Source organism: Nerophis ophidion, linkage group LG22 (genome assembly GCF_033978795.1).
Source record: "Nerophis ophidion isolate RoL-2023_Sa linkage group LG22, RoL_Noph_v1.0, whole genome shotgun sequence".
Classification (NCBI taxonomy): Eukaryota; Metazoa; Chordata; class Actinopteri; order Syngnathiformes; family Syngnathidae; genus Nerophis; species Nerophis ophidion.
Window position 1 is genome coordinate 24,652,564 of NC_084632.1, and position 12,579 is coordinate 24,665,142.

Sequence of the window (12,579 nt, forward strand, 5' to 3'; positions counted from 1 at the left end):
TGTTGCTAGTGTTTTAGTGAGTTTAACAGTACCTGATAGTCGGAAGTGTACGTCCACGGCCGGGTGTTGACGCGCAGTGTCTTCGGGAAGTCGACGGCAGCTGTACGGGAGGCACAAGCTCAGCTGATATCTAGTAAGTGCCGACTTTTTAACCACAATTTTCTCACCGAAACCTGCTGGTTGACATTCGGTTGGGATCCATGTCTGCTCTGATCCATAGGAAAGTTTCACCTCCGTGAATTTTAAACAAGGAATCACCGTGTGTTTGTGTGGCTAAAGGCTAAAGCTTCCCAACTCTGTCTTTCTAATTTGACTTCTCCAATATTAATTGAACAAATTGCAAAAGATTTAGCAACACAGATGTCCAAAATACTGTGTAATTATGCGGTTAAAGAAGACGACTTTTAGCTGTGTGTGTGTGCAGCGCTCATATTCATAACAGCCTGTGACGTACACGTCATCATAACGCGACATTTTCAAGAAAAAAAGTCCCGGGAAATTAAAAATTGCAATTAAGTAAACTAAAAAGGCCGTATTGGCATGTGTTGCAATGTTACTATTTCATCATTGATATATAAACTATCAGACTGCGTGGTCGGTAGTAGTGGATTTCAGTAGGCCTTTAAAGAACAATTAGTCATCAACGTGCAGGACGCTTTGTCTGGGCACATCATATGTGCACATGAAAACCAAATCATACAAAAAGTGGGGCGTACGAAAACTGGGGTATGGCTGTTTTGTGGTGTATAAAACTATATGAGTGTAAAGATTTATTTGAATTATTTTTTTGCTCCGTCACGCTGCAGACCCGTCACCTCCAGAACCGCCAGTAAATATCCGAGTGGGCAACCAGACCCTGGTTTGGACGGCTTCACAAGCGGGTTCCCGCCTCACAGAAAGGTATAGAGCAAACAGTAACTATGTTTTATTTATTTTGCTGTATGTTTTTTCTCTGCTTTGCATAAGCAATTGTATTCCAATAGTGTTATCCCAATACCAATATGTTGGTACCGATACTAAAATTATTTCGATACTTTTCGGCACTTTTCTAAATAAAAGGAACCAAAAAAATTGCATTACTGGCTTTATTTTAACAAAAAATCTTACGGTGCTTTAAACATATGTTTCTTATTGCAAGTTTGTCCTTAAATAAAATAGTGAACATACCAGACAACTTGTCTTTTATGAGTAAGTAAGCAAACATCCATCCATCCATCCATCCATCCAAATTAGTCCTAATTAGTCTGCTAACATATGCAGTAACATATTGTGTCATTTGTCATTCTATTACTTTGTCAAAATTATTAAGGACAATGGTAGAAAATGAATTACTAATCTACTTGTTAATTTACTGTTAATATCTGCTTACTTTCTCTTTAAATACCGCATTTCCTTGAATTGCCGCAGGGCATATAGTATGCGCCTGCCCTGAATTACTGCCGGGTCAAACTCGCTTCCCAAAATAATTAGTGCATGCTTAGTATTACGGCCTGGTCAAACTCGTGACTTCACGAGTGACACCTCCCCTGTCATCATTTTCAAAATGGAGGAGGCTGATTTCAATACCGGTAATTTAAAATCGCATAAAGGGAAGAAGATTAGGAGCTATTAAGTAGGATTTAAGGTCCAAGCTTACATCACACTCAAATTTTTACTGCATACCTTTGGTAAGTGCCAGAGTGAGAAGAGGTTTTAAAATAATTAGCGCATGCTTACTTTTACCGCATGCCTTTGGTAAGCGCAGGAGTGAGAATAGGTTTTAAATTAATTAGCGCCCTGGCGGCAATTCAAGGAAATACGGTATGTTATATCTATACTTCTGTTAAAATGTTATAATCACTTATTCTTCTGTTGTTTGATACTTTACATTAGTTTTTATCCTGCACTACCATGAGCTATTGCAACAAAATTTAGTTCTTGTCTGTACTGTAAAGTTTAAATTTGAATGACAATAAAAAGGAAGTCTATATCTAAGTTTTGGATGATACCACAAATCTGAGTATCAATCCGATACCAAGTCGTTACAGGATCATACATTGATCATCTTCAAAGTCCTCATGTGCCCAGGGACATATTTCCTGAGTTTATAAACATAATATCATTTTTTTGTTAAAGAAAGAAGATGTTGTGATGCTATTTGTAGTAGTATCAACTAGATACGCTACTGTACTTGGTATCATTACTGTGGGTATAGTACCGAATAGGATTAATTAGTATCGGTATACAACCCTGTATTCCAATGTAAGTTATAAAAATATTTGTATACCATCCACGCTCCAGAAGATTCTGACAAAATAAATGAGCCTCCACTGTCCTTAGAATGTGGAAATAATGTCAAAGCGCTTTGAGTACATTCAAGGTCGAAAAAGCGCTATCCAAGTATAACCCATTTACAGTGATATGAGGTCAAAACAGGGTTGCAAAAATCAGCCGACAAACCAAGTGAAAGACTTTACTGCAACATTACTTCATTTTTTTGCCCAACTTTATTTTTGATCAACAAAAACAGGCTGTAACCGCACAGCCACCAAATTCCAAACCTCTAACATACCATAAGACAAACACCATAGAATGAAAATGCAGAGACAAGAACACTATTCAAAACCACAACAGGAAAAAAAAAAGCAGCAAAGACGCAAAACATAACCCTAAGGAAAAAGAAAAAGAACTAAATTATGATAATCATTGAAAACCGGGCATCAAATTCATTTCCTTTTATGACATGTTGATTGAATGCTGCAAGTGAAACCTTTTTTTCCCCTCTAAACCAACAATGGGGGCAACAGTAGCCTATTCTTTAAGAACTTGGCTTTGTGTCGGTGGCGTGTCAAGACCAGCATGGAAAGTAGTTTCTGGACAGACGACATCCTGCCTCCCCTTCCCTGCTTATTCCTACGCTGCCCACACACTTTGACGTCCCTCCCTCCTGTTTGTGCAAGTCCTGCAAGTTTGTTGACTTTCACGCTATAATGGGGTTTGACATTTTGCCCTTTTCTCTGTAGGTCAGGGGGAAATGGGATCACTGTGGCCGTCTTGATACGCTGGGACCCCCTTGGTGAGGGAGACCTTCCAGTCCACAACTACAGAGTCACCTGGGCGTCTCGGCGTACGACGTCCAAACCCACAAGCACACATGCATTGCCCACAAAGCTTACACAGCCACGTGCACCGCGGCAGAGTAAAAAGGGACTCAACAGCAAAGTGACTCAGGGGGTAAGAAAGCCTTTCCTGCCTTTATCAATGTTAATTAGATCAGTGTTTTTCAACCTTTTTTGAACCAAGGCACATTTTTTGCGATGAAAAAATGCGGAGGCACACCACCAGCAGAAATCATTAAAGGGGAACATTATCACAATTTCAAAAGGGTTAAAAACAATAAAAATTGTTTTATTTTTCTAAGTTTTTTTCAAAATTTTACACCTCCCGGAATATCCCTAAAATAGCTTTAAAGTTCTTGATTTTCGCTATTTGCGATGCGACTGTCCATTTCCCTGTGGCGTCATACAGTGCTGCCAATACAAACAACATGGCGGTTACCACAGCAAGATATAGCGACATTAGCTCGGATTCAGACTCGGATTTCAGCGGCCTAAGCAATTCAACAGATTACGGATGTATTGAAACGGATGGTTGGAGTACGGAGGCAGACAGCGAAAACGAAATTGAAGAAGAAACTGAAGCTATTGAGCAAATAGCTATTGACGCTATTCGGCCATAGCATGGGTGTACCTAATGAAGTGGCCCATAGCATGGCTGCCTTATTAGCATCGCCGGTAAAATGTGCAGACCAAACGATCAGGACTTTCGCATTCTGTGACACTGGAATAACTTAAATCCGTAGAATGGTAAGTGTTTGTTTCGCATTAAATGTGGGTATCTAGTTTCAAATGTACATACGGCTAGCGTAAATAACATGTTAGCATCGATTAGCGTAGCGTGTTAGCATCGATTAGCTGGCAGTCATGCTGCGACCAAATATGTCTGATTAGCACATAGGTCAACAACATCAACAAAACTCACCTTTGTGATTTCGTTGACTTAATCGTTGCAAATGCATCTGCAGGTTATCCATACATCACTGTGCCATGTCTGTCTTAGCATCGCCGGTAAAATGTGAAGACACTCTGGCACATTCAATGGGGGTCTGGCGGCAGACACTTTCTCATCTTCGGGCCAGTGGTGCAACTTGAATCCCTCCCTGTTGGTGTTGTTACACCCTCCGACAACACACCGACGAGGCATGATGTCTCCAAGGTTCCAAAAAATAGTCGAAAAAACGGAAAATAACAGAGCTGAGACCCGGTGTTTGTAATGTGAAAATGAAAATGGCGGGTGTGTTACCTCGGTGACGTCACGTTCTGACATCATCGCTAAAAGACCGATAAACAGAAAGGCGTTTAATTCGCCAAAATTCACCCATTTAGAGTTCGGTAATCGGTTAAAAAAATACATGGTCTTTTTTCTGCAACATCAAGGTATATATTGACGCTTGCATAGGTTTGGTGATAATGTTCCCTTTTAAAAAACAAAACTCAGTTGACAGTAAAGAGTCGTTGCAATTGTTGGATGTGACTTTAAAAAATAAGCAAGAATGCATCACTATAGCTCTTGTCTCAAAGTAGGTGTACTGTCACCACCTGACATCAGACCCTGACTTATTTGGACTTGTTTGCTGTTTTCCTGTGTGTAGTGTTTTACTTCTTGTCTTGCGCTCCTATTTTGGTGGCTATTCCTCTTTTTTTGGTATTTTCCTGTTACACAGGGGTGTCAAACTCAAATACAGAGTGGGCCAAAATTTAAAACTGAACAAAGCCGCAGGCCACGGTTGAACAAACTAACCTTTTAATAGGGACCCAAACAAGTTTTGCAATGAATATTGAACAAGCAAGGCTTAAATAGGGCAGCACGTGGGACAGGGGTTAGTGCATCTGCCTCACAACACGAAGGTCCTGAGTAATCCTTGCTGGGTTCAATCCCGGGCTCGGGATCTTTCTGTGTGGAGTTTGCATGTTCTCCCCGTGACTGCGTGGGTTCCCTCCTCCGGGTACTCGGGCTTCCTCCCATGGAACAGGCAGAGCTTATATAACGTAATAGTGCAAAATCAACTTTCAAAAAACTGACAAAAAAACATCAGTGGTAAATAAAACGTAATTTAAAAAATTAATGCCTGTTTTCTATTTGCAGCCTTCTGAGGTAAATATCAACATTAACTTTTGCCGCAGGCTAATAAATTCGAAAATAAAATAAAAATTAGGTGGGCGGGGTTTGGTGGTAACGGGGGGTGTATATTGTAGCATTCCGGAAGAGTTAGTGCTGCAAGGGGTCCTGGGTATTTGCTCTGTTGTGTTTATGTTGTGTTACGGTGCGGGTATTCTCACGAAATGTGTTTTGTCATTCTTGTTTCGTGTGGGTTCACAGTGTGGCGCATATTTGTAACAATGTTAAAGTTGTTTATACGGCCACCCTCAGTGTGACCTGTATGGCTGTTGACCAAGTATGTGTGTGTGAAAGCCGCATATATTATGTGACTTGGCCAGCACACTGTTTATATGGAGGATCAAAGAATGTGACGGCATGTTGTAGAGCAGTGGTCCCCAACCACCGGGCCACAGAAGAATGTTTTATTCATTTTTATTTAAAAAAAATATATATATATATATATATATTTTTTTTATTTATTTATTTTTTTTTATTATTATTAAATCAACATAAAAAACACTATATACACTTGCAATTAGTGCACCAACCACAAAAACCTCCCTTTTTCATGACAAAAACCTCCCTTTTTCATGACAAAAAAAACTAAAAATAAAAAAAATAAAAATGACCTCCCCCGGGCCGCAAGACAAATTATTAAGCGTTGACCGGTCCGCGGATACAAAAAGGTTGGGGACCACTGTTGTAGATGACAGTGCCTTTGAGGCACGCTCCCAATATTGTTGTCCGGGTGGAAATCGGGAAAATGGTTGCCCAGGGAGATTTTCGGGAAGGTCACTAAACTTCGGGAGCCTCCCGGGAAAATCGGGAGGGTTGGCAAGTATGAGTATTAGCGGTGAATGTGGTGTTACCGGCGGGCCAGCTCTAATGTTAATTTGATATTGCCTCAAGGGCCAAATTAAATTAAACGGTGGGCCAAATTTGGCCCGCGGGCCAGAGTTTGACACCCATGCTGTAGCAGCTTCATGTCTTCTTTTGAGCGATATTTTCCGCATCAACTTTATTTTAACAATCAAGAATATTTCAGTTGTTTTTATCCTTCATGTGGGGACATTGTTGATTGTAATGTTTGGATGTACTTTGTGGATTCCGTCTTTGCTCCACAGTAAGTCTTTGCTGTCGTCCAGCATTCTGTTTTTGTTTACTTTGTAGCCAATTCAGTTTTAGTTTCGTTCTGCATAGCCTTCCCTAAGCTTCAATGCCTTTTCTTAGGAGCATTCACCTTTTGTTTATTTTTGGTCTAAGCATTAGACACCTTTTTACCATCACTCCGCCTCCCGCTGTTTCTGATATCTACAGAGCAATTAGCTACCGGCTGCCACCTACTGATATGTTAGAGTATTACACGGTTACTCTGCCGAGCTCTAACAGCACCGACACTCAACAACAAAACATCATTTGAAGACTATAATTACTGGTTTGCAAAAAATATTTTAACCCAAATAGGTGAAATTAGATCATCTCCCACGGCACACCAGACTGTATCTCACGGCACACTAAAGTGCCACGGCACAGTGGTTGAAAAACACTGAATTAGATAACATGGCGAGAGACGGAAAAGGGGCAAAGGAAGCAGGGTTAATGCAATTACAATACATCTTCTTGTCCACTTCTTAAAATGACTTGAGATGAAGTAGCACTTGAAGACACCATATTGCATATCTTTTTAGTTTACTTTTGAATTCCATCCATCATCCATCCATCCATCATCTTCCGCTTTGAATTCTGAACATGAACTTCTATGTTGAAGGCCTAATGAAACCCACTACTACTGACCACGCAGTCTGATAGTTTATATAACAATGATGAAATATTAACATTGCAACACATGCCAATACGGCCTTTTTAGTTTACTAAATTGCAATTTTAAATTTCCCGCGAGTTTCTTGTTGAAAACGTCGCGGAATGATGACGCGTACGAAAGACGTCACGGACTGTTAGGAAATATTAGCTCAGCACTACTCGCGGCTAAATGCCGTCTGCTTTAACCACATAATTACACAGTATTTTGGACATCTGTGTTGCTGAACATTTTGCAATTTTTTCATTTTATAATGGATACTATAAAGAACAATGCTGTTGGTGGAAAGCGGTGGATTGCAGCTGTCTCTAGCACCGAGACACAGCCGGTATTTCTTTGTTTTTAACACAGAGCGGTCAAGCGAACTTGTTTTCTCTACGTCAACCAGCATGTTTTTGGATGGGGAAATTATGATATATATTATACCGGAGACATCAGTGGATTATTCGTCGTCCTGCAGCAGCTGTCAAAAAAGGCAGCTGTGAGCTTGGCTCCTCGGCTTCTCTCTGAGACACTGCGTGTTCACCGCAGCCATCTGACCTCGAGGTATAGCTTTACAATCTTTAAAATCTCACTAAAACACTACTAAAACAATAAGCGGATAAGGGATCTTCCAGAATTATCCTAGTAAATGTGTCTAATTACATCTGAAACGCTCACACTGCCGCCGCCTGGAGCCGTCCCTTTTTTTTTTTTTGTATTTCATTACCATCAATATCCTAATTCACAAATTATTCATCCTCGCTCAAATTAATCGGGAAATTGTCGCTTTCTCGGTCTGAATTGCTCTTACTGCTGGTGGCTCCCCATTATAAACAATGTAAATATGTGTGGAGCCCTCCAACTCGTGGCGTCACGCGCACATACTTCCGGTAAAGGCAGTTGCAAACTTTATCATCGATGTTCTCTACTAAATCCTTTCAGCAAAAATATGGCAATATCGCAAAATGGTCAAGTATGACACATAGAATGGACCTGCTATCCCCGTTTAAATAAAAACATCTCATTTCAGTAGGCCTTTAAAGGGGACCTATGATGATTTTCCACATTTCTGAATGTTAATTTCTTATGACATCACTTACTGTACAGGTTCTTCTGTCATTAGGATGTCGACTGCTAGGATGTTCATATATTCTAATTTAGGTTAAGATTGTCTCACTATTCGAAGGTCCTGAGTAGTCCTGAGTTCAATCCCGGGATCGTTCTGTGTGGGGTTTGCATGTTCTCCCCGTGACTGCATGGGTTCCCTCCGGGTACTCCGGCTTCCTCCCACTTCCAAAGACATGCACCTGGGGATAAGTTGATTGGCAACACTAAATTGGCCCTAGTGTGTGAATGTGAGTGTGAATATTATTAAATATGTGTTGGCCCTGCGATGAGGTGGCGCCTTGTCCAGGGTGTACAACGCCTACCGCCCGAATGCAGCTTAGATAAGCTTCAGCGACCCCAAAAGGGACAAGCGGTAGGAAATGGATGGATGGATGTCTTATAATCCTTGCGGAGAAACTGAGTTAAAGCTAAAGTTAAATTACCAATGATTGTCACACACACACTAGGTGTGGTGAAATTTGTCCTCTGCATTTGACCCATCCCCTTGATCACCCCCTGGGAAGTGAGGGGAGCAGTGGGCAGCAGCGGTGGTGTTCCCCGGAATCATTTGTGGTGATTTAACCCCCAATTCCAACCCTTGATGTTGAGTGCCAAGCAGGGAGGCAATGGGTCAAATTTTTTTTAAAGTCTTTGGTATGACTCGACTGGGGTTTGAACTCACAACCTACCGATCTCAGGGCGGACACTCTAACCACTAGGCCACTGAGTGGATGAGTGGGGGAGCCAATTGTCTTTTTGTGTCGTTCTCGCCAATTCTGGGTCTTAAATGGCTGTTAAAGTGTACCAACAGATTACTTTCTCAGCCATCTACTTTCCAGGTGAGAGGCATTAGTTATGATCTGTAATAAACTGCCAAGGAACAGGAAAGCAAGGAAGCAGGAGACCACTCGATGATGTAAACACGGCACCGCTATGGTTTGTCTGCGTTAGCGCTCTATAATAACAATATCACTAATACTTGGTTAGTATTCAAATCATGAAATGTAAATTAAGTATTGTTGGCGGTCTTTGAATGGTTATTTATTAGACTTTTGGGCGAAATATTGCAGCCTCCATTGGCTCCGCTGTAAGTACTTTTATTTACGTATATTTAATATTTAAAATGCATTGGAAAAAGAAATCCATCTGTCGTCATGCGTTAATGATTGTCGTCATGTCATAATGATTGTGAACGATAGGCAAAATTCTAAAACAAGTGCTGTTCCCCTTTAAGGACCTCTTACAACACAAAATGTGTTTTCTATGTTGTCAGCGATTGATGCTACATGCTAGCCAGCTGTACTTTGTGCACAGTGGCTACTACGGTGGTGCACAAAGTCAGCCGCTTCAGATTTATTTATTTTTTTGGGCCGTCTTCTGTCCCGACCTGTCACATGTTTGCCTACGTTTTGTGTTATTCCCATATACTCCATGCATTTTTTTACAATTTTTTAAAAATCCTTCAAAAAAAGACGTGTTCTTGTCTTTCATAATAATTTTGAACAATAGGCAAGTTAAACCATTAAAAAATAATATTTGTGATTAACACATGCTTTCTTATTATTTTACAAGGTTGTGAACAATAAGTATGTTAGATAGAATTATTGAATACGATTAAAATCAAGAGTAAGATTACTAATTCCGCGTTAGTATTTGAGTGGGCCCCATGGAAAAGTGGATAAGTTGGGCCCCAAGGTCAAAAGGTTTAAGAACCCCTTCTCTAGACTAAAAGGAAGTGTGTTAAATATAGATCAGTTATTCTCAAAGGGGCTCCATCTAGTGCAAGAGTCAATCTTTGGGACCCTACTGGTCCATCGCGAAAATATTAGAAAAAAAAAGCATTAAATATGACCCATAGATCGGCCAACATTCTCTCTTGTCAGCCTCATAATTTTTGTATATTTATTGTGAAAGTTTGTAGTTGACGAACCCCAAGATGCAGAGAAGGAGGCAGGCATGGAGTGAGAAAACATGGTTTTAATATAAACCACTAGAACAAAACCAAACAAAGGGTTCAAACCAAAAGCGCGCGCGTGGGCGGATAACAAACAAAAGGCCTAGCGTGGAAGCTAGCAGGTATCTAGCAGGAAACAGAAAAACTGGAAACAACTAATGGCTAACAAGAGAACATGAAACCAAAAAGCTAGGAGAAAACAAACTACAAACAGCTAACAGGAACAGCTTATCGCTACGACGACATGGACAAATAGTAGCATGACAGGTAGTCGCTGTAATGATGACGTCGACAAATCACGACAGGTAGCAACGACACAAGAGCGACATGCAATACAATAATCCAGCACTGACTGGAGGAACAAAAAAGGTAAAATAGGAGCTGGCTGATTGACATCAGGTGTGGCCAGGTGCCAATCAGCCACAGCTGAGGGGAAACAAAGCACTCAGGGAGACAAACAGGAAGCTGAACCAAAATAAGAGTGCTGACAGGAACTAAGGACAGGAAATACTAAACACACAGAGGAGAAACTAAAACACAAACAAACTGTCAGTGGCAAGCCTGACATTTATATTCAATTAAATGTCTCCTTTGAATTAATGGCCAACCACAATTTCGTAACTTCATCCTTTCTTCATCAACTTCATCATAATCCAGTGTTTCCCAATGAAAATGTTATAATGACCTACGTGTCAAATCTGCATAATTGGCCATGCTGCAATTGCAAAAAGTGAGTAAAAAACATGAAGAGTTAAGAATTACAAACTTAACATTCTTACTGTGTTGTTTCATTCTGTTATTTTTTTTTTTATTGTTCCGAACAAAACCGAGTGTTATTTTAAATCTGGCCCTCAGACAAATTTATTTGAAGACCCGTGCTTGAGATGCTCACAAGATATGTTACTTAAACAACCCCGTTTTAGTGTGTTTTTCACGAAAAAATGTACGGCTATAAGATGTAATGCCGAGGTCTTTGACTTTTAGAGGTTCATGATCAATCTCCGAGCATAACGTGCATAGCTTTAGACCCACTTAACTAATGTAAAGAGTCACTTTAAGAGAAAAAAGATTAAATGAACATAAACATCAGGTTTTCAAGCTTTTCATGCAAGTGTGCTCATATGGAGTTAGCTATCCTAAGTAGTGATGGCGATCCGAGACTGGGCCCGGCGGAGCCATTTATCTTTAGTCTGGTCTTCTGTTCTGCTTGGCTGGGAGACCCGGAATGTAAATGAGACCTCTTGACAAGTGTTTCTTACGTTCAGCTGCATCTGCTAACAGAACGCACAAAGACAAGGCAGCATCATTGGCAGACGAGCACATCATTTAGCAGCAAAAGGAGCAGAGATATACACACATGTCCTTTGATTTAGCAGTAAACCTGTCATTTTAGCGTTCATCACCAACATTGTACATTTAATAGATTTATATAAAACTAATGTCCATTTCATTTTATGCACAATGTGGGATATGCAGCATTTAAAACCCATGTATGAAAAAGGAAACCGAAGGAAGCTTTCTCAAACATGGAAAACCTCCGCTGAATTAGTGGTTATGAATATACATCGGTCTCTTTCATATAATATCCTATGACATTAAGCACTGAAATAGAAACCCAAGCTTGTCTTTTGAGTGTCACAAATACACACACGCACACGACTGTACGGGCCATATGTTTTGTCTATCTTGGAAAATACCTAAACCTCATTTTCTCCGCAAGTCACCAAGAACCAGCTTTTAACTTTGTGACATTTTGTCACACACACACGCACGGAAATGTACACGGACACGTTATCATCCAAGCATCTTTTTGTTGTGGCTGGCTCAGGTTTGACTGCCTAAGAGTCAGTTAATGAACTGTCAGTCAAAGAGCAGGCTAATGTAGAGCATGTATTTGCCTGTCAGTCATAGAAGAGGGCACATCTTTAAATGAGTATAAAACTGATATTGCACGTTGCGGTTTTTGAAGCCAAAGGATATTTGGCATAATTTCCGCAGGACACGGGTCAAGAACCTGAAACAACATTGGTGCAGATTTGTGACGAATCAATGTAATTCTTTTATTCATCCTTCCATTTTATGTTGTGTTATAGGTGCAGTGTGAGCTGTGGTTACAGGGTCTTCTTCCTGCAGCTTCCTACTTCCTGTCTGTTCAGTCGGTGGCCTACTGGGGTCAGAAGAGATTAAAGAGCCCCAGAGCCCACATTGTCTTTACTACGCTGTCTTATAAAGGTAAACGTAATGAAACCTCCTCTCACTGTGAAGGCTCATGCAATCTGAATTTGCAAGATAGCATGACCAGATATGTCATTTGACATTTTACAAAACCCAAATCGTAAATAAAAAAACGAATACGATGATTTGCAAATCCTTTTCAACTTATATTCAATTGAATAGACTGCAAAGACAAATTATTTAATGTTCAAAATGAGAAACTCAATTTATGATTGTTTTTGCAAATAATCATTAACTTTGAATTTTATGGCAGCAACACATTGCAAACGAGTTGGCACAGGGG

General features: G+C 40.3%; 1 protein-coding gene across 2 annotated transcripts in view; it reads left to right on the plus strand.

Moving 5' to 3' along the window:
- anos1b (anosmin 1b) overlaps window positions 1-12,579 on the plus strand; it is a 120,912-nt gene that overhangs the window by 87,591 nt on the left and 20,742 nt on the right. For both annotated transcript variants that reach the window (XM_061883578.1, XM_061883579.1), the window contains 3 exons: window positions 807-900; window positions 3,003-3,213; window positions 12,155-12,293. In XM_061883578.1, the coding sequence (XP_061739562.1) occupies window positions 807-900; window positions 3,003-3,213; window positions 12,155-12,293 (444 nt within the window). The remainder of the gene's footprint in view (window positions 1-806; window positions 901-3,002; window positions 3,214-12,154; window positions 12,294-12,579) is intronic.